The following is a 26,938-nucleotide window of genomic DNA, read 5'->3' on the forward strand; positions in this document are numbered from 1 at the left end:
ATTTAGGGGTTGAGATAATGACAGTCTAATAAGAAAAGCAAAGGTGCATACACAAGCAAAGCAAAATAAGGAATTCATTCACCACTTCCCATGTTCAGGCCATCTGCAATTAAAGTAGGACTCATATGTGCAATGCTGACTTGGGAAGACAGAAGCCATCACTCTGACAACCCCTGTCTCTTTATTCCTTTCCCCTCTTTATATGATGAACATGATGCTGTGTGGTGTGGAATATCCATGGGGTCAGCATGGACCAGCTGTCCTGGCTGTGTCCCCTCCCAGCTTCTTGTGCACCCACTGCTTGCAGTAGTGTGAGGAGCAGAAAAGCCTTGACTGTGCAAGCACTGCTCAGCAATAGCTGAAAGATCCCTGAGATATCAGCACTATTTTCAGCACGAGTCCAAAACATACCAGCTACTATGAAAAAAAAATAGCTCTGTGCAAGTCAAAACCTGAAACACAACACCTAAAGTTCCCATTCATTCAATGGTATCATGTTATCAGTAAGAAATGCTGCACAAACTTGATTTTCTTTCTAATCGTGTCGTTAATTTATTTTGGAATTTTTTGAAGTATTACTTTGAAGTGAATGCATGTCTGTGGTGATGCTCCTTAGAGACTTTGGTTTTTTTCTACAATAATTCTTATTTTAAGTCTTACAGTACATCGGCTTTTAAAATTGGAAATGCTTATGGCTTTTTAACTCTAATTATAATCTGCCGAACAGTTAGATCAAATCCTGGCTAGTTACTATGGCTTGTGCTCTATCTGTATAGTGTTGGCCTTGTTAAGATTCTTTTATTTTGCTAATTTATACTTCTGCTTGCCTCAGAAGTTTCTTAATCATCTCTTTTTGATTGCAAGAACTACAATGAAACTCTGTTTTTCAGAACGTAATTATGCTCTGTTAGTATGCAAGGGGAACTCCTCTGTAGATGGTAGAGAAGTCAAGTAATGATGTTGCAGAGTGAAATACCCCAAATTAAATCTTTCTCCCCATTGAAGGCAATGTGATATTTGTCTTTGGGGTATTATATAGCAACATTAAAATATTTAAGAAATTGTAAATACTTGGAGGAAACAAGCAACCTTTAACACAAAATTATAAATGTGAGGGAGGGAGTTCTCAGTGGGACTTATTTCCTGCTCCCAACCATCTCTTGTAAAGTTTTGCTTTTGTGTAGTTACTTATTTTCATCCTATATAAATAGTACCTTTATCTATAATATAAAGTACTTACAATAAAGAAATGTACACTGCAAGCTTACTCTGATATCCAATTTAATTTTGTATCAATTACTCTTTGTGGCATAGGAGTATGCATTTTCTTCTATCAATTTAACTTGAATTTCTGTATATTTTCCTTTCTATCAATTTAACTTAAATGTATGATTTCTAAAAAACTATTCTTAAGAAACTTTAGCTTTAAAGAAAAAATAGTCATAGTAGTAATGGCATTAAAATGGTCTCTAAATAATAAAGACACAAAAAAGTTGTATCAGCAGCAGCCTGAAGAAATGTCCACCCTGAGGTGAATCAGCTACCTCCTTTCCAAATCCACAGAGACACGGCAAATAAGGAATTTAATTCTTTTCCAATGCATATCCTCTGAGTATTTTTTCATATTTAGAATTGAGAATAATACTTTAAATACCTTCAGCATCTTTCCTTGAGAATAACAATGAGCTTACACTTAATTTCCACTTATTGGTACTAGCGATTCCATGAGAATTGCATTTTGTGTCCATAGATGGCTATTTTAAATCCTTTGTTAGTAGTAATACTCTGCAAGCTGTGTTGCACTTTTTTCTGTGTTCGAGGAAAACCAGCTCCTTTTTAAAGCACTGAAAGATTTTGGACTAGGAACTAGCAGCTGTAGTCCATATTCTCCATGAACTGCAGGGGTCATTGTTCAGAATGGCTGAACAGGTGTTTAACTTTCAAGTGTATACAAAAACCCAGATTATTGAAAAAAAAAGTGAAAAGAGATGTCTATTTACTAGAATATGAACTTGGAAGTATGAGAATTACCTGATAATTTTCTTCCAATCTTCCTCTACTTTTGATGCTTCCATCTTTCTGAGCTGAAACCTATCTTTAAATAAATGGATATATTTGATGCACAGAATGTGAACCCCCTATGGAGGACAAACTGAGGAAACTTCTTCTTACTCTCTCACTTTTTTTTTTCCTTTTCATTTTTGAGGAAATCAACACCTGGGAATGGGAAGAAGGAAATAAAATTATACCAAAAGTTGAAAGGGAGAAATGGTATTTTATTGTTGAATTGAGCTTGGGGAAAATAATTTATCAATTCTTTCCCATCCAGTGCAGATGCAGCTGATGGAAAGATTTGATTAAAAGTACCTTTATAGCAGAGAAAAACAGAAAAAATATTACACTACTAGAACCTCAGCAAGAAAGAGTAGCTATGGAATATAGCTAAAATTGCAAGGACAAAATAAGATACACATTTTTTTTCTAAAAGCACAGGAGTAAAATGGCATTGATTTATGCCTCTTAAAAGATGTCTCTCCATTTCTGCGAGTTATGTTTTACTATACAAGTCTCAGGGTTCAAATAGAGTATCCACATAACACTTGGTACTTTATTACAGGAGATGTAAATGTCACCTAAGATATTTGATCTAAAGCATGTAAAAGTCCCCTAATTTTGTAATTGTACTTTTAAAAATTTTTGAAGAGTTTAAAAATTCTGTAAGTGATATGTAAGTTGAACCTATATTTTCCTGATAACTCCTGACATGATCTACAACTTCTCAAAAGAGCTAAAAATTTTCAGAACTAAATATGATAACAGAAAAAAGGTGGGGATTTTTTTTTTTTGCTAGTTTTGTGGTGTTCCCTGTGTCTTATCTAGTCTGTCACTCCCATTCCTCCCCTTGTGAATCTGGACTCCCAGTTTGCAAATATCACAGAGGAACGTTAGAATTTCTTCTAAATGTGTCTGAAAATTTTATCAGTAGCTGTGTCTATGCATAAGTACAGTAATTTCATGCATATAAGATGCACCTTTTTGATTGAAATTTTTATCTGAACCCAGAAGTGTACCTTATACTCCGATGCGCTTTATACTACTGAAATTATTGTAATTATATGGATAGATGATGGTAGATTATAGACACAAGAGAACATTGAAATAATGTATAACGTTCATAGCTGGCTACAACTCACTGGAATGCTATGACTTAGTTTTCAGGTTTATTCCACTGTCTAAATGTTGGCCATGATACATATAATCTTGCACCGAGCCCCTTTTCTTTCTTTCATGTTGGGTTCAAGCAGATTGCAGACATGTTGAGTTGTCTCTTACTCTTGTGATATCCTTTGCTGGTCTTGAGTTTCTTCCCTCTTGTTGATCATTTAAACATGATATTACTATTTTCAATCCAAACCCACCTTCTGCACAGAGCACATCACAGAGTTGTAAAGTTGTCTTCTCTGTGCTGAGGAATTTAGATAATTAGTAGCCAAGTGAAGGACAAAGGTAAAGAAAAGGTGGGGAGAAAGCAGTGTAGCGCTGCTTGGAGGCATGAAAGTGGGAGGTAAGTGGGTTTGAATGACTGACTGCCACTCATTGCTCCTTCTGCATCCCTAGCACTGTAAGCAGGGGTTTGCTAACTCCACAGTGTTTTGCCTGGATCAGCGTCCTAATTTCAGCCAAGGAGAGGGCTAAATTTTCACAGTATTTGTGAGGGGACAGAGCCTGGAGCCATCTGGGCATGGCTAAGAACCTAATTTTATCCAAGACTACAGCATTTTATTGCTGGGGGTGGGAGAAAAGGACACTCCTGCAAGAATCTTCCTTCTGATGGAGTAAGGATGGCAGATGGGTAATTTATCAGGGTGGGGGGCCACCAGCTGTGAGTCTGCTCAGGTCAGGCTGGGTGAACATTTTGTGTATGAATCACCCTTTTTTTAAACACTTTTGTTATTGGTATTGTTGCAGTTTCTGTTTGTTCTCTTACCTCATTGCTGTTTCCAGCACATTGTTCTTGTCTCAACCTGTTATCTTTACCACGTGTACCTCCAGTTCTCCTCTTTGGACACATCTTGGATTCTCAGTCAGGGATGGGGAGTAGAGGGGCACTAAACTGGGGAGTAGCCTTTCTAAATCACAGCAAACAGGCAGAAAAATAGGGGGAAAAAAGCTGATAGTATGGAAGTTGTAACACTCAGATCTCGAGCTGTGGGTGAGACCTCTTGTGCCCTAGACCCTTATTCTACCCTAATTCTAATGAAATGCAGTGAATAGTAAAAATATTTCAGGATTATTCAATTTCAGCACAAATTTTTAAAAAGGACTTACAAAAAACCTTAGATATGTGCTAAAGTTACATAGTAATCTTTATGGGGACTATCATGAGACTTTTGAGTTTTTTGCTTCACTAATTTTTGTCTGTATTATTTCTTGTTTACTAAATTTAAATTTTATGAGATTTTGAAAGAAATGAGGTATCAAAACAACATTCTGCAATTAAAATCTGTAAATGGTGTTCACTAGGACAGGATATTGTCCATGTTTTCCATCCATGTAATATTGTCTCTGGCCTTGTACACAGTGAAAGCTCGTATGTCTTATTTCCCTGACAGCAGGGGAATCAGCTGTGTATGAAGGGCAAGGAATGACAAAGTATCTTTTACACAGTGCTGCCCTGCTTGGAGCTGTAAAACTGATGGGTAAATGAGCTTTCCTCCTGTGAATACTTAGACCATCAAATGCATTTTAAACTTTATGGTATATGTTAAAACTGTAAGGTTACTTTATGTAGTGCTAGGAGAAATCCTGAGTTTCCTGTGTTATTTAATACCACGTAAAACATAAGAAGAGGTAAGACAACTATTCTACATTTTATAAAAGGTAAACAGGATCCACCAAGTTTCTGTTTTGAGAAAAGTCAGCTCAGGGAGTTCCTATGCAGTTTATATTCAAAAGTAGGATGCACCAAAAAAACTATTTTTTATCACTATAGGGTGCATAAATGCCCAGTTTATGATGGGACCCGCAAAAAAATAAATCTGTGCATTGGTTATTTTGATTTGATAGAGAAAGGGGTCCTGTGTGCTTATGGGGAGGTAAATTCACCTTTGCACATTGCCTACCAGAAATGTCATGGTGGCAGCATTGTTGTACTTGTAATGGTCAATGGGAATAAGCTAGACAAAACTTTTGTGCAGTTGTTTAACCAAGTAATCAAACTATGTCAGAATTGAAAAGATTCATAACTTTTGGATGTGAAGCCCTTTTGCAGGTCACGATCTTGCTGAACAAGTTTTATGCCTGCTGTCTTTATATGCCTTGCCTCCTTTATTCTAGAATGGTATTTTTCTTACTTTGGTATGTTGAAAAATGCTAAATACTTTGTTATGATCTGATAGAGTACATGGGAAATTCTGGAAGCCATACACAATCCCAGGAAGTGTGATTTTTTTTTTTTTAGGTTCTTTGGGGTTTTCCTTTTCCACATGCAGACCTATAGTTCAGGTGTGTGTGTTTCATACACCAGTACTTTAAACTCTGTGAACCAAAGCTTTTCTTTGGATTTGTGTCTTAACTTGTATCTTCTGACTGTTTCAGGTGTGAAAGCTATAGATTGAATTGCTGACATTATTATGGTATTATTACATGAAAACCACTGCCCTGGTTGTAAGAAGCAACCTACCTTGTCTTGAAATAGAAAAAGTGTTCTCAAGTTCTCGAAATGAAATCAAGAGCAGCAAGGACAATTGGTGCTGCATGACTGACTGGGTCAGTGGTGTCACCAGCAAGAGCCTGGGGGATCAGGACAGTGCTGAGGGCTGTGTCCTGGGACAGGGCCAGCACTGGTGTGCGTGGACAGAGCTGTGGGGGTGGGCACAGACCCACATCAAGGCTGTGACATCAGCAGTGCTGGCAGGAGCTCTCTGGAAAAGCCCTGAGCCCCAGCAGTCAGACATTCTGGTGAGGATGGTCTTGGGGTGATTATTCTGATACCTGAAGCCTCTCACTAGCTGGGCAGTGTGCTGGTGGGAAGGGTACAGACCTGTGGCCATGACTAAAGTTAGATGCTCTGAGAATTTTAAATAATACTCTCTTTGAACTGCCCAGACTCCATTACAACAGCAATTTTAAATCTCAGTAGTGTTAAATCACCATTACCTGAGGATGTGTGGGATCAGTTGGAAGAAAATACTTTGCATAACTCTACCCTGAAGTACTTTGAGTTTAGGTCTACATTTATGACCAGCTTCTCTGTGTATTTGTATTTCATTTACACATGAGAATGCCAGAAGTACTTTGCCCAAAAGAAGTCTAACTTTCATAAGGACACTTTTTTCCACAAAGATTATCAATGATAGTAGTGTTTTGATAAAACAAAATACTGAAAGAAGAATCATGTCCTCTTGCTTCCTAACAATTACTCTTTCAATATTTTTTTTTTACAATTTGCATTTGCTGGCTTTAGATATCTAGTCTGTATATTATTTGAATTTCTGACTATGAATTCTTTGAATAAACACTTAAAATTGAAGATAGGCATGAGAGATAGGCATGAGTACAAGTATGACATTGCATTGGTACTTACATGCTTCAAATTAAGAACAAATCCATAAGATTTCTAAATCTTTCTCATTGTTTTGAGAAAAAAGGTTTAGTGAGATATAAAAATTCAAAATTCTTTTTTTTAAATAAGATGCTCTTCCATGCTGCTTAATTTTGTTGGCAATTGCACATCTGAAATTCTGGATTTCTTATTCAGATTTTGGTATGTCACATAAGGCCAAGAAAAATATCTCTGCTGTTGCCTACTCTACTTAGACACAATTTTTTAAACTCCTACCACATTGATGATATTCTGTAAGAACAGGGTTTCTGAAATACATTTAGTAAAGTATCATTTTTTCTTTTAGCTCTTACTGAAAGTATTTTGTGGAGAAATTCAATGTGAGTAATCCTAGCAGCATGATTAGTATACCTGTACTGCTTCAGCATCCAGCATATAAAATACAGTTCCAACAAACTCTAAACCTGATTTTCCAACTGTGAGAAACCATGAAGATTTTTAATACCCAAAAAATGCCACACATTGGAGATACTGAAGGACCACTTAATAATCTGAAGTATTTTGTTGGTTTCTTAAAGACTTCTTGTGTTGTTGGGAGGTATTCCACAGCCAACCTTGGAACCACATAAAAACTGTAGGTGAATGATGAAGGCACAGCATGTGTGTCTCTTGAGATGTTACCTATCACCTTGACAAGCTCTTTGTAAATTGAAAACTGGTTTAGCAAAAAAGAGCTGCTGTGATTACTGAATGAATATAAAGCTTTCACTTCTCTATCATTTAACAGCTGGCAGATTACATAGCTGCTTTTTGGGAGAAAAATTAATAGGTTAGTATTAGCAGAGAGATACATAAAATCACTTTCTCTCACAGGGTTTATGTGAAACAAATTGATGTGCCAGGCTATATCTTAGAGGGGCAGTGCAGCAAGAGCTGGTACCTTTCAGGCTACAGAAATCTATAAAATGCCGTAGGTAGATATTCAACAGGTTAACATCTCCAGGCGACAGGATGGTATGAAAGCCTAAGGGAAAAAGAAAAAGCCTATTTTGTCTATTTAAGTCTTTTGAATTTACACAGATATTATCCTTGTTATCAGTGCAGTGCAGATTTTATCCTTGCTTCCTTCTTTCATATCCTGTGGGGATATAATTTTAGCTGTTTTTTAATTTTCTCTTGTTTGGATATTTAAGCAGATAGGGCTGGGTATACATTGAAAACAACCCCCAAAAGCTCCTTGTTTATGTGTGAGAAGGTTGTCCCATTCCATCAGAGATAATTTAATGATTTCTCTCCAGCATAATCATTGTAAAGTGAAAGATGGTCTTAGTGCTTCTTTCTGTTCACGGTGGGATGTATCATGGAAATATTAATAAGCTAAACAGAAATAAAGTACTCTCTAACAGATAGCAAAGGGATAAAACAGTGACCACAGCCACCCAAAAGTTTAGTTCCATCTACCACAGCAGCTGCTGATACTCTTTCTCTTCCTTGTCTGGGATAAGTGAGCAGTCAATACAGGCCCAGAGTCCTTGTCTACAGCAGAATATGTCCCCTGTCAGGACATGGGCAGAGGCACTGACAGATATCTATGTTGCTGTTGGATGGATCACAACCTGAGTTTTCTTTGGGCCCAGTAGCACTTTCCTGAACAACTTGAGAATGATTCAGGAGTTGGTACAGCCTGGTGACTGTTCTGAACAAACAATCTGGACACAGCCATCCTGTTTTGCAGGCTCAGAAAGTTTAATGTGCCAGCTGGCCTCAGTTCTGTTCACTTTTAGTGTACAGTGTAGTCATCCTGTCTCCTTAGCCTAATCACATACAAGTGACTCACTTGTATGTGAAGTCTCTGGAAGTGCAACATGATCTCCAGTGAAACACAGTCTTCTGGGGGTTTTTAGTAGAAGAGACTTTTTTTAAGATTTAGAGAGCAGCCTTACCCTCTTGCATACTTGTAGTACAGAAACAAACATGAAATTAATGAGTTCTGGGACAATTTCAGTATTAAACTCTTTCCTTGCTTCCAGTAAATAATCTTTTAGACAAATAATAGCAGACAATCTTCTTTAGCTGCACATTGAATAGCATTGCAGTAAACTTTCTTTGATATGGCATCAGCCTCACAGATGGCTTCATTGTTTAAATAGCCACAAAATTAATTTTGCTGCCAAGATTGTGACAAAACTGAGGTGTATGAAAATATCTTCTGGTGTTCTATGTGCTGTTTTATACTTATGGTTAAAATATACAAAGGCAAGAAAAGTGGACAGAATGTCATAGTATTTAAAAATGTTGCAAAGAATTACTGAGTTTCTTCTGTATTGTTTTGTGGTTTTTTACACTTTGATGGTGTTGGAGTCCCAAAAGAATGGCAGAGCTGGAGAATGCATGGAAATTTGATTGTCTCTGTCTGTAAGTGCTAGTTCCAGCCAGAATCTCATAAGAAGAGGTGGATGAGAATCTATGTCACCTCCAGATCCAGATGGTCCTGGGAGTTAGTCCTCTGCTGGGTTTTGATTAGACTGTTATTGAACAAATAAACTACAAATTGGACCAGTATAGACTTTATCAGGTGCAGAACATTACTTGTGTGGACTCCAAATAGCCAGTTGTGTAAAATGAGTTTAAGATTATTTTAAAAAAGAAGGAAGATGTGATTTGTAATTACAGGTTAGGAAATCTTTGCTCATTAAGAATCACTGTGATCTAACGCAAATCAATTTCAAGCCTTAGGAGCCAAGTGCTTTAGAAATTTCAAGGGAATTTTACACCAAATGTTTCAGAGGAAATGTCTGAAGAAATCTACCACTCCCTGCCACTCTTCAGTTCCTTGAAAAGCTATTACTTAGTGAAACAGTGTTATAGATTTCACACTTAGGAATTTAATTCTTCTGGGAGCAACCACAGGACATCATAAGACTGAACCTGTGACATTTGTGGTTTAATATTTTTATTTCCTTTTTCTGGTTATGTAATATAGAATGCTAACAAAATGAAGTACTTTTAACACCACAGTACTTAATTTAGGTTTGCAGTGGATTTAAGTACCTTCTTTTCTCTAGATTACTGCATTCTTGTCCCATCAGTGCAGAAGGATTTTTAGCAGGGTGCTCACACATGATGGATATAGGCACATCAGTCTGGCATGAGTCAAACTTGAGGGATTTTGAAGGTGCTTTTAAGATTTCTCATGTCAAAACTGACTAGAAAAAAAAAATCCCCAAATCCAAAAAACACTTTAGGATGGATTTGCATGATGGGCCACAGATCATTTCTAGAAATAGCAGATATTGTCACCTAATAAATACATGCTAAAATATGTACTTACAGGACAGATTTCAGATGTTCCAAATACAAAGATGCCACTTCATTTTACTGAGGGGGGGAAAAAAAAAGAAAATCAATGTAAGGTTTTGTTTATTCAGTCCCAAAATACACCTTTTTTCCTTGATTAATTAGTGTACCAAGCACAACATAATGTGAAATTGCATATGTAGGGTTTTGGCGTTCTTTCTGTTCTTGTTTCTCCTTCTCTTGTTTGTGCATGACCCCTTTTGCCAGGTATTTGTTCTACCTACCATGCAAGGAATCTACTTTATAGAAAGCAGTTGTCATTCAGAAACTTTGGGTTATGGTTTCATAATGTAGCTCATTTTGCTCTCTGAACTTGTTTTCTTCTTGATGCTTTTCATTCTTATTCCTACACTGAGCTAATGAGCATCTCAGTGGTGTTACCCACTGCAGCTTAGTCATCCTATCAAACATGCAATTGCCTGTGCGTTGCAGGGATTTTTTTATTTTCTTTTCAAATCCAGATCAGTTCTTTTCACTTATTTATAGATTGTTTGTATATGTCACTGTAAGAAAAAAGATACTGGTGGAAAGCACTGAAAATAAGCAACAGAAGATCATGTTGTGTTAAAACAGAGGTTTGGTGACAGAATTTACTGTTTTAAAGAGCACTCTCTGCCTCACCTTGGCTGATTAAATAGAATATATGTGTTACATGTTGTGAGACACACACAACCCAGTTAATTTGGGAATCTGTTTTTTGTTCCCTCTGAAGTAATCTAAATCATGAAAGATTATAAACTTTCACCTTTCTAAACTCACATTAAAATTACTATTTTAATCAAAAGCATGTTCACCTTTCATAGGCTATAGCTGTGGAGTGCAAAATACTAACTGCTCCATTTAGGTCCACAAAGTTCTGCACATTGAAATGTATGTTACCCAAGGACTTCCCAGGTAGTAAGCTATTTATAATTCTTCTATAGCTGAAGCTTTTAGATGGCAAATTCTTCTCCTGCCTTTATATTTCTATTTTTGCATACAGCCAGAGTGGTGAGCGTGTTACATGTCACCTTTGTTGAAGTATGAGCCTGCAAATGCTAACCAGACAAAAGTCTTTCTAACTCCCATGGCTTTCAGATAACCATACCTAAGAACAAATGGGGACAAAGTTGAAAAAGACACTGTTGAATTTGTTACCACAAGAATTTTTAACTATGGCAACAGAATGAAGTATTGAACTAGGAGAGGGTTAAAAAAAAAATCAATCAACATTCCTTCACAAAACTGGAAGGACTTGGTCTGCAGGGACTTGAGAACTGCATTTCTGTCATCCATACTGACTCCTGGTTTTAACCTGTGTGCAAGACAATTCTTTGCATTGACCAGGCACAAGGACATGACAGAGCCTTTTTTTCCTGTCACTGTATCAGTAAGGAATGCAATGAAAAAGTTAGTGGCTAGACATTTGCTGTGCTACATTTTCACGACTTAACTATAGATCCTCATTCCTTTCATCTTCAATCATGGGCACAGACAAGAGGCTTGCATGTCTTATTGAATTCCTGTTAAAAATTTGCCCTCATGATTGTCTGTTAGTAAGATAAAATTTCAAGTCTCTGGGGGTAATAGAGTGCCACTTATGAAAGAGTTAAGCATGAGAGAATCGTTCTGGAAAGCTTGCAAGAGTCCACAGTCTAGTTTTGCTGAAAGCCACCACAGTGACAGAAGTGAGGCAGTGCCTGAACCAGAGCAGAGAATTTTTTAATCTGTGGCTCTTTTTTTATTCTGAATAAACAGCAAATCAAGGTGAAAGCCAGAAAGAAGGACAAAGTGAGAGAAAGGGAGAAAAAACGGGTTTTGAAAGACTATTACATTTAATTAGTAATAAAGGTCTGCAGATATGATGGAAAACTGGTGTTAGCTGAAGATAAGCCTCTTTTAAATCATCAGTAGTGTATCTATTACGGAAGCTGATATTTTCCAAATTTAATCTGCCGTTTCTCCTTTCCTTGTCTCTCAGTCCTATGAGGTTTTCCTTGACCTCTAAGTAGTTAGGCTTGAGAACAGAACTATGGTACATTCAAGTCCTGCAGTTTGCATTTATTAAATAATACAGGATACTTTGAGATTTAGATAATTTGCATTAAGCTTTATCTCTTCAGATTTAATTTTTTTTTCTTCTTGAATCCTTTTTGCTGAAACATAAAGAATGTTGATTATATTTAATAAGCATGATTTGGAGTTTATCTACAAGATTTGTATACAATGCTATTGCAACTTTAAAACTTAGAGTAAACTCAAGTCTTATTCTCTTAAAATTACTATCCTTTCCTTATCTGGCAAGTCTTAACAATTCAAAATCCTCTTTTATTTAGCAGCAACAAACATTTGAGAGAGTGTTGGAAGCAACAGAGAGAATGTGTGCTTGTGAAATCTCTTTCTGACAGTTTTTATTCACAGTTCATCTGTACAGTTGTATGTATCTTGTTGTCTTACCCTCAGTAAGTTTGATCTTTTTCTTTTGTCTTTATACCATACTTCTCAACCTGTATGGAACAGATTCATATGCCAGGAGATTCCAGAGAAAAAAAAATGCAGGAAAATATAGTCTTCAGATTGTTAGAGGTATAAAATTTCTTGCATAAGATACATGTAAGTCTTTTTAAAGTCCACTGCATTTTTAATAGTGACAAGGATATAAAAATCTTTATTGTGCATTATATTTTATTTAATCATGTTAGTATACCAAGATAATCTTGGTATGGTTCTGTCTTCCATCTTTAAATCTTTGTGTAAAGTAAAAAGTCAAATAACTTCCTTATTCTCTGTCAAATTCAATTTTAAGTATCTCCATTGTCAGATCCAAACACCTGTCTTGTGGTAGGTTGAAAGGATAGGACATCTGCAAGGGGGCCTTTTAGACCTTTTGTCTCCAGTTATGCCAGCCAAATGAGGAAGCTTCTTTATTTGATGTCTACTTAATATACAGGGAGTAACAGTTATTTAAAATTATTTTATAAACTCAGATCCGCTTCAAACTAGATACACCACCCCCATTCTCCTCTGTCCATATGACAGCATGGAAACTACCCAATAGTTTATTTTTCCACTAAGAATGCATCTCATTTTCAACCTGCTTGTAATTGTGATTTGTTCTCCCTTTTTTCCTAGCCTTGCCTTCAGCTGGTTGAATATTTCTTATGACCTGGTGTTTGCCTTCCAGTGTCTTCATAGTGACGGCATTTTAATCTTCGTTTCTCAGATTGTGGCTGTAAAAAACTTCCAGTACCCTCTTAAAAATCTCTTCAGCTCTGGATCACTTATGGAGTCCTGCTCCACATTTGCTTCATATTCAATTATTCTAATTTAAACATGGGTGATCAGATCTGTATGCTGGTCTTCACATAAGGTCATAACAGTTTCTTGTATTTATCCTTTTGCTTGATAAATACCTTTTTTTCCCCTTTTTAAACAGTATCAAGAGATATTGCTGGTTTTACCCTTATGTCCCCAGGGCTTTTAAGGACAGGATGGACTATTTTTTTTGTGAAACTAGGTCTTTTGTCAAATGGGATCCTCAAAAGTGGTCAGGTAGTAATGATATTTTATTGGATTCATTTGTTATCATATGTGAGGTGATGAACTAGAGGTAGTCTTCCAATTATATTTTTGTTGTTGACAGTTTGGAAATTTAATGCTGTGGAAGGATAGCTGAGAAGACAGGAGTTCCTTTGCTAGTTGGTCTGAGAGTGCAAAGGGCAGATACTGTTCATACTTCTGATGATTGCACTGACAAACTGGGAGACTGACCATAGAATACACTGAACATTTTAGAGGCAATGGAAGGGCATTATTTTGATATTTTCAAGAAATTTACTAATTACTTTTAGGTTTTGATTGCTGACAAAGTTTCTATTTATAAATTTTGTGCTGCCTCAAATACTTTTATAGCCTTGGCCTGGACTGCCATACTCTGCTTGTTCTCCTCTTTCAAAAGAGATCTAAAAACTCAAAATATTACTTGCTGATCTCAGTTCACCTAGGACAGTGTGTAGTACATCTGAGGCAAAATAAGTATGAGGGAATAGAAAGTTTTAGCTCTAACTTCAGATTTGCACTTAAGAGTTTTCTGGCATTGTTTGTATGATACTGACTTTTATGATCTTATAACCAACAGCAAGACATTTATTACATAATAAAAGTGAACATACTAAAAATAAAATCCATCAATCTTTGGTTATTACCTGCAAAAGAAAATTAAAATATCAATCTTAATGCAAAAGATGTATTAAAGTTTTAAAGGTGCTGTATACTCCTAAATTATTTTCACAGCTTTCAATCCAATGCAGTTTTGCACATCCTTAGAGATGGACAGACACAGCTGGGTAAAAGCTTGTAAAACAAGAAAGCTGTATCTTTCAGAAGTGATACAATCTAAGCATTTTATCTAGCAAATATTTCAGTAGTTCATATGTGAACAAATTAGCACGCAACAGGAAAGAAATTTCTTCTGATCCTGGGACTGTATAAAGATAAGATAGCAAAAATAATCATAACAGCTTTATTTCTGTCAGCCAGTAACATTGGGTGAGTTTTTATTTGTTTGGATTATTTTAAGAAAGAAATTGCAACTAGGCCCAACAAAGACAGTCTGAAGAAAAAGATTGCCACAAGATAGGTTGAAGACCACACTGAATGCCTCAACAGGTACATATCTGTGGCACATAGACCCTTGAACATTGTATTTGACACCTTGTAGTGTAAATATGGCTTAATTATCAGGTATTCCATGAACTTGCACTTCATATTTTTTTGTTTCTATGAGTGAACTCTTCCTTTTCCTAGAGTAAACCTAGTGAAATCCATCATTTTTTTTCATGAAACAAGAATGCAAATTTGATGTTATGTAACTTGCAGACTAAAACTTTTGCAGTTTAGTTGTGTCTGTGTGGATTTGTGTATGTGCACATATACAAATGACAAACAATTTGGTACTACTCTTCTAGTCGTAGATTCTGATCATGATAATTTGTAACTCTGGAGTTGACAAAATTCTCATTTCATTTTGGAGTGAATAAAGGTGAAAATTCTGTGCATGATTTACTCTTAGTGAGTCCACCTTAGCTCTTCCAGTCTAAAGTTGAACTGAAAGTTAGAACTTGGAAAAGATACTCAGTTTGAGTAGAGACTTCAGTTTCAATGCCATTATTGCAAGAAAATTTAACTTTTAAAATCTCCTATAAGTGAGCTTATTGTATTCTTTTATGAGTATAGTAATTGCCTTCCTCAAAAACTGTTTTCTTCTGTAACTGTAAATACAGTTGAATGTCTGTCTTCTGTTTATGCATGAAATCGCAAAATGCAACTCTTACTGTAACCACAAGGATGGGGTATCATGGGCTGTGCCTCATACCTACTGAACACCTTGACATATGCCCTGAAATTTTCTGAAACCCTGGTTTTCTCCACAGAGCTTCTGAAGTCCCTCCCAGTGTTGTAATTCCAAAGCTGTCATTGGTATCCAAGGACTATCTCACTTCCTCCTAACTTACACTTTTTCCTTTGTGTGTGGTTTTGCCTGTGGCCACTAATTTAAGGTAGTGTAAGAAAATACTTGGGATTGTAGTAGAGGGATAATGGAACAGCAAAAAGTCAGCAAGTTTATATTTGGCTAAACTTAAGTGCAACATAAAGGCTTTTCCAGCTATTTCAGTAACAACAGGAAAAATAACAAATATATCCCTGCAAAATCATGTAAAGATATTGAAATAAATGAAGGAAAAACATTTACTTAACTCCTTTTCTTTCTTGTTTTCCCTTTCCTATTTTTTCCTAATTGGCATTAAGCTGCTTTCTGAATTGTTGCTGTCAAGTTCCAAATACTGTGTGTGGCCTATACAAGCTGAGCAACTGGTTCATGGAAGGGTGAAACTGATATAATTTTAACTAACACAAGCAGTTCAAGCTTTTTGCTGCTAAGGCCTCCAGGCGATCTTTGCAATCTAGTTGATGATTGTGACATCTGAGAAAAAAAATCTGTTATTTCTCCTGAAAATTATTGTAAAATTGAGCCTCTGAATACTAACTTCAGCAAAGGTTGGGAAGTTAATTTTCATAGCTTTACAACTGGGTTCAAATCCAGATGTCTTATTCATGGAACGCTTAATAGGAGTTGGGCTGCCAGAGATTTCAAGCCCTTCAGGATTTATTAGAAAAAAAATCTTTTTTAAACTCAACTTCTTAAACTGAAATAATAAAAAAAGTTATTACCAAATCAGGATATTGTATTGCCAGTGTCATGATGCCATGAAGGGGCAGCAGCAGTTGAACTGCTTGAAGTGAAAATGTGAAAAACTTTGGGCGTTGCTTATTACGTATTTAAAGACTCTTGCATTCTAATGTGAGACCATAGTAAGAAAACTTGGGTCAAAAGTTTATTCAGTCCAGTGACAGCTACCATTTATATTTCGGTTTGGGTTTTTTTTATTATCAGTCACTGCTGTCTAATTTTCAGTGGTTTCTCTGTTATGGGAAATCAGAAAGAGGTAGATGATAAAGTCTAATATATTAAAAAAAAGGAAATTTTTCATAAGTGAAAGCAAAGGATTAGTATGTTTAAGGTGCTGTCAATATTCTTTCCAGTAGCCTGTGTTGCACATAGAGAGTTTAACCTTAGAGTCTTGAGAAGGCTGTATAAATAGTCTGATACACACCATTTAAGAAGGAGTGATGTTTAAAATGTAAGTTTATTAATCTTTAATTTAAATTCATATATTGCTGAGCTGCAATTTTTCTACTATTTTTACAATGCTGCTGTCCTTTTTCTTCTATCTCATTATAAATATTAGCATTGCATTTTAGTGTATAGATCATAATGTTTTGAATGCTTTTCTGAAAAAAAATGCACTATGCAAAGTTAGTTTGAATAAGAAGTTAAACCTCTGGCATTTTAGATCATTTTTTTTTTTTGCGTTATGGATTTTGATCATGTGCATTTGTTAAAAATTTCTTCTGTCCAGAAATATAGAGGTAATGCATGGGGAAGGCCTGTCTTTAGCTTAATTTCCTTAATAAATCTTAATTAAGAAACAGTGATACAGATTGATCTGTGCTAGGAAGTGAAACTTATACAGGTTTTTATGTCTGTCAGAATGGTGAAGATAGGCACTTCACTTGAGGAGGAAATGGGAGAAAGACATCCTTAGCTATCCCACTGTGCATATTTTTGCTGAGACTGAACACCAAGATTATGCAGATTTTTCTTCAAACACTGTAATTACTTTTTTTTCCATAATTGAAAGGACTTAGGTGGGAAAAAAAAGGATGTGAAACATGGTGAGAGCACTCTGTTAGTTCTATATAAAAAATCCATTACTTTAAGTGCTTCAGTGTAGTATAGTTTATAATAGTTCTCAATACACAGTGAACATCAAATTGTGTAATTAATCAAGAGCCTGTGACTGCAATCTTATTGACAGTAGACCTCAGTAACTCCACAGACAAATATGGGTCTTGTACTGAAAATTTAGCAGTGAATTTAAAGCTTGATGGATGAATATGATAACTTTGGTCAGCTAGAATCCTCATAATCCAAAGATTAAACTATTTTGTTCACTGTTAGGAATTTTTCAAGGGTTAATTCATCTTAGGTCTAGACTAGAAACAGTAAAGTCTGTGCAGATGAAACTCTGTGTCTATCTCAATATACTTCAGTCAACGTTTTAAAAAAGCACATCAATAATGTAGTTGAATGCTTGATCTTGAAAAGTGGTGAAGTCCTGTGAACTATTGCATGTATTATTGAGTATGGCTGTCATTCTCAGATCACTCATATTTTACTGGGTTGTAGGAGGTTGTGGTGAAGTGTGTGCCAATTTCAGGATGCCAAGTACCATTTTCTCTGGAGTTTTTGACAGAGGTAGTAGTAAGATGATGCAGGTAAATATCATATTTAGGAGACTTTACAGAGATACAAGACTTTCTGCAATACAGTTTCAACAGTTAGCCAGTGACAGTTGTTATTTATATGGCAGATGTAGATTTTCTGCGATGTGATTCCTTGGGAATGCAGTTTATCAGAATTCACAATAGCTTTGAATAATGCAATTTTTTTTTCTGATAGAACACCCTCTCACAAAAATAAAAGCTGGCTTTTGGATTGTATCATTTTTTGCTGCATGTATCAGATCTTTTCATGAACTACTTCAATTTACGGCTCTTTGTAAAAATTTTTTGATTAGAAGATAACAGAAATTTTTCTCAAATGCAAGTATACTGTCCTGTATCAAAGGAGGTAACAAATTGTTTGACTTGTACTGTACAAATGCCTGTGTTAACCTATCATGACTAAGGCAGCAAAAAGGGGAAAGTTTGAAGATAGAGAGGTAGCATTTTCTTTAGTGCTAAAAACATGTAATAATATATAGCAACATATACTGTAGCTTGTAACAGATCATAGTTTTCAGCTTTTTAAAATATAAATCAGTATCTTTATTACAATTCTCATATCTTTATTTTAAATGTAATCTTTCTCATATATGTGAATCAAACAGTGAATTTTTTAACAACGGGAGTAAGCACATCCAAACAAATACCCTAGTCTGTTAAATCTGCTGAAATAGTACAAAATAAACCAGGTATCATAATAATTGCTTCCACCTTTGATAGCTGTTTGCAAACAACCTTAATAAAAGAAATCTTATATTTTGATCTGTAACGAGTAGAACACGTCTAAGTCATCGTTCATTAGAGTTTTAGGTGATTTTTGTTTCCTTGCTAATATTTATAGAATATTTTGATATTTTTTATAATAAAATTATGTTTTTAAAAAAGTGTTCTCTTCTAGTTTTGTCTGTTTCTTACCTTTTCAATTATTTTAACATCACTTGATTTGTAAATTAAGTGTAATTGCTATCATTTAAAGGCTACTCTGACTGAGTAATGAATTAAAGATGTGCATTCACTAATTGAATTTATGTGGTATAATGGGGCATAATTAATATTGATATATTGATATAACGCTTTAACACATTCTGAGGATATGCTTGTATTGAGTAATTAAGCCTCTCAATATGAAGGTTAAAGGTGTTCATGGTTATGTTTATTCTGCACATGGCTAGAGTAAGGAAAAAGAGGAAATATAGGGTGAAAGAATTTGTTCATCTAACATGTGGCTTCTGAAATTATGCCTGTATTATATCTGAGCTGTTCCACCATTTCTTTGATGCACATGTTTATCTTCTGTGCTCTGCTCATAACACACTTTAGCTCCCTGTACTTATTTTTTCTTCTCTAAGGAAATTAAATAATTTTAATTTGTACTACTTCAATGAAAGGAATGGTGTGCCATTAAAAACTTTTAAAGAAGTTTGAGGGCAAAAACCAATTCCATTTTTCTTCTCCCCTACATACATGCTTGCTTTTTTGTAGTAGGAGTATTGTCTTTAAGATGATAACTTGTTCAGACTACCTCTTTCAAATAACTAATAATAACAAATGGTAGTAAGTTTCTTCAATAAAAAAGAATGTTTTTCATTCATATTTACCCAGTGTCACTGCTTAGTTTCCTTAATATTTTCTGTTTCTTTTAAAAAATATTGACTGAATTTATTTTCTAGAACCTGAACTAATGTGAAAACAAGAAGAAAATAAAACTCTTTTTATATACTTGAGGTTTTAATTTACTCAGAGAACAATTAATTATTAGATTCTTTTAAGCTACTCTTTCACCACCTAAATGAAAACTGTACATAAAGGGCTTTCTACTGCCTGCACCCATAATTGTGTTGTATGAATATCTTTGCAATATTTGCAAGTTAGAATTAAATAAAAAGTTCTTTCACTCCATTCAAAGAAAATCAGCAAGATATGTAGAATACTTTGCTTGAAAATAGATCTGTAAAGAACTTCACTGAAGGACTGTTAAATCAAGAACTGAGTTTGAAATTAGCTTTGAAAATGATGAGGTCTATTGAAAATTGAAATGTCAAATAGTTAATTATAATTTTTGGACAAGAAATATTATTTCATTTTGCAAATTTTGACTATAATGTATTTCATTCTTTCTTTTGGCAGTATTACCTAGTCATACATGTGGCAACCCAGGAGAAATACCTAAAGGAGTACTTCATGGAACCAGATTCAACATTGGAGATAAAATCCGATATAGCTGTATCTCTGGTTACATCCTAGAAGGCCATGCCATGCTGACATGTATTGTGAGTCCTGGGAATGGTGCATCGTGGGATTTTCCAGTTCCTTTTTGCAGAGGTAAAAAATGAAGACGTGAAATATCTTTTAAATACAAAAAGTAGATTTTATAAAATTATTTTGAGATTTTTTGTCCCTAAATTAAAGTACTAATGTACTGTCCAAAAATTGACACCATTTAAAACTGCTCTATCTCAAGCAGTGACACTCCAGAGTTTGCAGTCAGAGATAGGTATTATCTGCTTATCTTTTTTTTCCTTTCTGTTTACATGGGGCATGGGTATATCAATTTCATGACAGGATCTGGGTAGGAAAAGAGCTTCAGTAACGTAAACTTTGAAGGCTGGTTCAGTCCCTTTGAGTCCTACTCCTGCTATGAGAATGGATAACTTCAAAGTTGTCAGATTTGCCTAGTCAAAAATTTAGTATTTTCATCCATGAAGATATTAAAGTTTCTCTGGAAACTTGTTATGGTTCCCAGCTGCCCTCTTTCTCACATCCAATTTAAACTTTACAAATTATGTCTACTTTCTCTTCTCCTGTTGTGGGTCTGTGAAAAGCTTCTGTTTCCACTCTGGCTCTTTCCTAAACTAAACAGTGCTTTTAGATTTTCACATACTATCAACTTGTCCAGTCTGAAAAATCATTTTCATTCCTCCTGTGTTCTTCAGCATCTTGAAGTTTTAGTAACCATTCTCTGGGCTTGTTCTAGTCTGTCAATGTCAGTGTCTCTCTTGTGCTGAAGGACCCTATGTTGGAGAAAGCATTCTAGATGAGGCCTCCTAAGGGTCAAGCAAGTGAGCTCTCTCGCACAGTTACTGGCTGTGCTCTTGCTCATGCACTCCATAGGAGGTAAGCTTTCAATATTGCAGAGGTGCACCATACACTCAGCTTGTGTTTCACCAGGAGTTTGGGTCCTTTTGTCAGAACTACCACCTAGAAAATAATTTTTTCATGGAATGATCTTGTTCCAGGTATAGGAATTTGCATCTCTGTTTTGGAGTTTCATAAGATTTCTGTTATTCTTCCAGCTTGTTAAATCCTGACATAAAAGTCTGAATGGCAGTCCTGCCCTTCAAGACATCAGCCTATGGCATCTTGTTTATCACTTTCTAAATAAGTTGAAATCTGCTCTGCTAAAGTCCAAGGTGTTGATTCTATAAATTGCCTTTCTTACTTCCCCCAAGATATTCAACTAATGGTTATTGTTAACTGCTGTTAAATATGACTTACCCAAATGTTCTCTGCTCCTACATCAGGTTGGCCTGTCCAGTACCTGCATTAAAAAACTGTGACATCAGACATCTAGTGCATTGCTTGCCCTCTGCTGTGCTGCTGTCCCCAGAGATGCTGGGGTGGTTAAAGTCTCTGATGATAACCAGAACTTTTGTCTGAGAAACTTTCGGTACTTTAACAGTTTTGATCACTGCCCAATCAGATGGCCTGTATATTCACCTTCCTCTTGACTTTTCCTTCCCATTCTAGCCCACAGGAACTCAAGAGCTTATTGTCTACAGTGCAGCAGAGAGAGTTCTGTTAGTTCAAGATCCTACTTCATGTAAGGTGCAGCCTCTCCTTTATTTTCCTGCATTTCCTAAGAGTCTGTGTCTTATCCATTAGAGCCCTACATTCAGGTGAGCTGTCCCAACACAGTTCTGTGACTGTGTATGAAGTTTCAGTTTTTCCAGTGTGCATCCCGTGGAGCACATTTCCAGCCGCTACAAATGGCTTCTTGTAGCTTTGTGAGAGGGAGGGGAAGAAACATTCATTGCCTTGTTCCCATTTCTTCTCCCCTGGGCCTGTTCTCCCATTTGTCTTTAGGCTTTGGTGTTTGTCCATGACAAACTTAGTTTAGAGCTCTCTTCACTAGGCCAGTAGAACTCTTACCTGCTCAGCCTGGCAGGTCCTGTGTCTCCCCTCCTGTCCTCATTCCTTGAAGGGAACCCTGTGGTCAAAGAGATCAAAGCCCAGTTGCCCACCAGCAGCTGCTTAGCCAAGTGATGTTCCTCTGGAATCTGACACTCCTACCTGAACTTTTCCCCTTGTATTAAGGAGAACCTCTCTTGTCGCCTGTGCACCTCAGCCTTTTCTCATGCCCTGTGGACACCCTTTACTCCTACCCCTTCCTTGGCAGTATTCTGGCTACCTATGTGGATGAGCAATGAGGGGCAGTTGTTTCATCCAGTAATGGTTCCTTGTGGCTGAGGGCTCCTGTATTGTAATTCCTCACAGCAAAGAAATATTTTATACTTTTCTGTACTTCAAAAAAAAAAAAAGCAAAGATTAATAATAAAAAAACAAAAAAAATATATTTTGGGCAGGTCTTTTTTTTTATTTCAATCAGTACTCAATTTGATTTCAATCAGTTCTCAATGCAGATTTCTTTTACTAGTGCTTCAAAACAAAAAGAAACAAAAATTTTCTAACTATTCAGTGTCTGATTTTAGGTGTTTGTTTTTGGCTTTTTTGTCCTTTTAGTAAGAGGTAGCAAACAGGTGTCTGAAAAATATACATAAGTTCATGGTATCATCAGTGTCTACTAAATATTTCTTATGTTTCTCCAGATACTGCCTGTTTTGGCAGTGTTTGCCTGCATACAAGTATCTTTCACAGGACTGAAATTCTGTCCATAATTTGTAAATCTGTGAATTTAGCCTTTTAATAAAAAATCAAGTGTGGTCTTAAACCTCCTGCAGACCTTATGTGAAAGCCAAAGAATTCTGTATACATTCTGACAAGAAACAAGAATCATAACAGAAAAGTTATTTAACAGTTAATGATTTATGTGAGCTGAGCCATTGCCTCAGTGAATTTTTAGAATTAATGTGGAATGTGGATCTGATGAGAGATTTTAGACATTCCTTATTTTATTTCGTTTTATCAGCCTGGAACATATGCCACAAGGTAGCCCTTTCCATTCACTATAACTTCAAGCAAGACATGTTGCCCTATTGTTTCTCTAAGAACCTTGATCTTTTCCATGAAAGCATCTTTTGTTACAGTTCTGTTTCCAGATGGTATTATTCTTTCTTGTCATCATAAACTAATTTCATGGCACACATTCAAGATAACATAACAGAATTAAATAAAACTCCAAGGCTTATATACTCAAAAATTGTAACAGCCTTGTTCTCTGTGGTATGTTTCCTAGTTTCATTGTAGCTGAAAAAATATTGCTTTCTGCAGTTTTGTTGCATAATAATTCCAGAAAAAATTAGGAATCTGGTGTTGCATCATTTATACATTGTCTAACTGTATAACTGCTGGTTTTGCTAGAAGAATTCCTAGTGGATCATTAAGTCTCCCAGAATATGTAGATGGCATAAACTCTTGTATTTGCCGTTTTGTTTCTCTGGCTGATGAACAGTTTCAGAACTTCTCTTTTTAAAGTATAGCCATAGAGAGACTGGTGGAGCTGGACTGTGCTGAAGGCTCATTGATAGTTTTGAATGCACTCTGAACAGAAATCAAATGAGTCAATGCCATTTTTAGAAAGTTTGGAGAATTTTACTGTCAATAAATTTGTTTTTTAAATTTTTTTCCTGCCTGTTTTCTGTTAATAAAAAGCTGGATCCCCCAAATAGGAAACTATCCTCAGAGAAAATTTCAAAGGTAAATCCTGAGAGATGAGGCAACTATTGAAACCTAGTCCTGTTTTTCCATAAGGTAAATTACAGCAACTTAGGACTTTTCAACTATTATAAGAAAGCCAGGAAGCTTACCATGAATTTCTGCAAAAGAAAATTGCATAGGTATATACAAATATATTTAAGAATTATACTTACAAATATATTCAGAGGAAATAAATGGCCCACCTAGATTCTCTGTTCTCAGAATATTCTGTCAATGCTTTTTTCCCCTGAGAATTAAAAGCATTCTTTGTTGTCTCAATCTCAGCTACCATAATAGTGTCACCCAAAACATTTCCCTTCCTTGTCTTGAGGTTGAAATACTGTGCAGTACAATTCTGAAACATTTTGAAAGTTAATTTCGTTCTCTTCAGTAGTTCCACTAATAGCTGATTTATGATATGTGACTACTTCTAAATGAACTTTGTATAATTAGGTTCTCAATTCTCAGTAATTTTGAGAATCCCTAGTTGATTATAGTTGCATGAGTCAAGATTTTTATGAAGCTAACATTAGGAATACAAATTGGATTAGTGATATTACAATGGTAAGTTTTTTCTCACAATAAAAATAGCTGTGAAGGGAAGACCATGTAATATATTATCATTAAAAACACATCCATCTATTGGAGGGAAAATGAAAAAGACAAAGTAAAAAAGACCCTATGTCAGAAAAGTCCAAAAGGAACAAGTAATAATTAATCAGGGTTCAGATTTAAGAACTACTGTTGGAGAAATATTCTGGTTAAAATATATATTTTTGCATACACCCACACACATTTATATATATTTATATATATCTAAAGTCAGAAAAGCTATTTCTTGATAAATGATGAAAGGAAAAAAAGGCTGTGATTCACTTAGAGTAAAAGAAACTGAATCGAGAAATGCAGAGCTGGTGTTTTTGGAAAAAAATAGCAAAGAAATATTGATGGTTTTGTTGTTATCCATACCTTCTGAGGTAGCAAGCAATTCTGTTATTTCTTCTCACCCTCTGATGTTTAGACTAATAATGTTTTACAAGTTTAAGGAGGAGAAAAAGATGTCCTAATCCCATATGATGCAGGTTTACAAAGAAAAAAAAATTAAAAGAAAAAGAACATTTTCCAATAATTTTGTTATTGATGTTACATTACATGATAAAATGAGAATATTTTCTCTATATCCACCCTATAGTCTTTAATTTTAGAGTGACATAGTAGATTCTTGTCTGAGCAATTTTGTTCACTTCCAGAATAATCTGATTTGGCACAGTATTTACATAGAGAGGAAATTTGGAAAAAACCCTCATTGTAACTAGTCAAATAAGTCAGAAGTGTTTCAAGGAAAACAGATACTGTGTCATTTCTTACATGGTAGTGCAGGACTAGTAGACCACATCCTTTGTGTGTGTGTATGTATATAAATATTTATACACACATATATATATCTATGTTTATATGTTCTGGTTCTAGCATGTGTCAGTAGGTATGGAGGGACCTGATAAAAAAATGCAAAGGTGGCAGGTCAAAGCTTGATCTGTGAAATAAGGGGCCTATAAGCTGGGAACAAGTGAAAACATGAGATGACTAGCACAATGAAAACATAGCAGAGGTATCCAGAATGATGCAGTAAAGTCAAAGAATGGAAAACAAAACTTCTGCCTGACCATAAGCAATATGAGCAGTTAAGATGAAAGATACGTTTATTAAAAATGAAATACAAACCTCAGAGGCAGTCATAAAAAGATGAAGGATTTGATAAATGCCCATATAGTTCTGAGAATAACTGTATTAGTTTTCCTAATTATTAAAATAAAAGTTAAATTTTCAACAATCATTAATTTGGTCTCAAAGAATTCAACCTTTTCTCTTTTTGCTTTAAAATTAGGATTTCACTCTTCATTTGTGGTAGACTGTCACTTTAAGGGATCAGTATCAAGCTCAAAAACATTCTCAAGTGAAGGACAATCATATCACTGAAAAATAGTTTAGGATACTCAACTGAAAAAGAACATAATATTTGCAAGATATCCTGAAGATTAATCTTTTATTTTTTGAGAGAAAGAGTATGAGATTACTGCTGATTAATTTAACTTCTTAATTTAACTCTCTTCTCTTAAAACCATGTTTTTGCATTAAAAAAATGTGTTAGAGTTGGGGTTTTTATTTTAAGTTTGCTTGAGTACAAACTATCAGTTAATAAATGAAATTTTTCTGCCAGGGTAGCAAATAATTGGTCCATTACTATTTCTGCATTATTTGAAGTATGTAACTTTTTTGACTAATAGATCAGATATCCTGTCCAGAGTGGATGAAATAGGTCTTTATGACAGAAAAAACCTGATACAATAGAATAAATAATTAAAAGTTAATAAATAAAGCAAAATATTTTTAAAATAAAAACAACCACTGCAAGATTACCCATCTGAGTCCAGTATTCTCAGGACCCATAACTATGGAATTACCCCACTAGGGTCTACTTACATCAAGCTCACTGGAATCTTAAAGCTAAAATGTTCAAAGTAGTGCTGCAACTGAAATGGTTGTCCACAGGTCCCTAAACAAATTGCAACAATTTGTGTGTTTCTATTTTGTACACACTATTAGCTTCATGTGAGAAATATGATTATTTAATACATGTAAAATAGATTCTGTTTTGCTAAATAATTTCTGAAATTTTTACCAAACCTCCCTTCTCAAAATTCTACTTAGAAAGCAATCCAAATTATTTTGAAGTGCCCTTTGATAACCATGTAGATAGAAATAAAATTAATCTTAGATGCATAGTCTAATGAGAATTTAATTCATGTGAAGTTGATCAACAGCAAGAGAAGAAATTGAGAAAGGGAGGCAAACTGATTAGAGCACTCAGCTGAGATGCAGTACATCTGGATTCAATTGATGATAGAAAAAACCCAAGCAACTTCTAGCAAGTTTTTATTTTTTATAACACAGAATAGAAGCAGAGGTGTTGGTTTTTACCTATTCAAAATAAAGTCTGTAAAAACCTGAAATAGTAAAGAAGATAAGGAAGTAGAGGTATCTTGATGGTCAAATAGCTGTCTGCCTGATGGAATTAAATTAGATAAATGAGCTATCAGATGAATGCATAATGCTGCACCATTGTAACACTTAGTGATGTGTTTGGTCATTCTGAATCTGCAGTTTAGCAGCTTGACAGTTGGCAATGGCATGCTAAAATTTATTTTTAAACTTCAGATGGATATATTATGGCTTGTTTTTGTTTTTGTCAGTAAG

General features: G+C 35.3%; 1 protein-coding gene across 2 annotated transcripts in view; it reads left to right on the top strand.

Moving 5' to 3' along the window:
• CSMD1 (CUB and Sushi multiple domains 1) overlaps positions 1-26,938 on the top strand; it is a 1,108,435-nt gene that overhangs the window by 532,631 nt on the left and 548,866 nt on the right. For both annotated transcript variants that reach the window (XM_033053649.1, XM_033053650.1), the window contains exon 4: positions 19,937-20,131. In XM_033053649.1, the coding sequence (XP_032909540.1) occupies positions 19,937-20,131 (195 nt within the window). The remainder of the gene's footprint in view (positions 1-19,936; positions 20,132-26,938) is intronic.

The sequence above is a fragment of the Catharus ustulatus genome, chromosome 3 (assembly GCF_009819885.2).
Source record: "Catharus ustulatus isolate bCatUst1 chromosome 3, bCatUst1.pri.v2, whole genome shotgun sequence".
Lineage (NCBI taxonomy): Eukaryota > Metazoa > Chordata > Aves > Passeriformes > Turdidae > Catharus > Catharus ustulatus.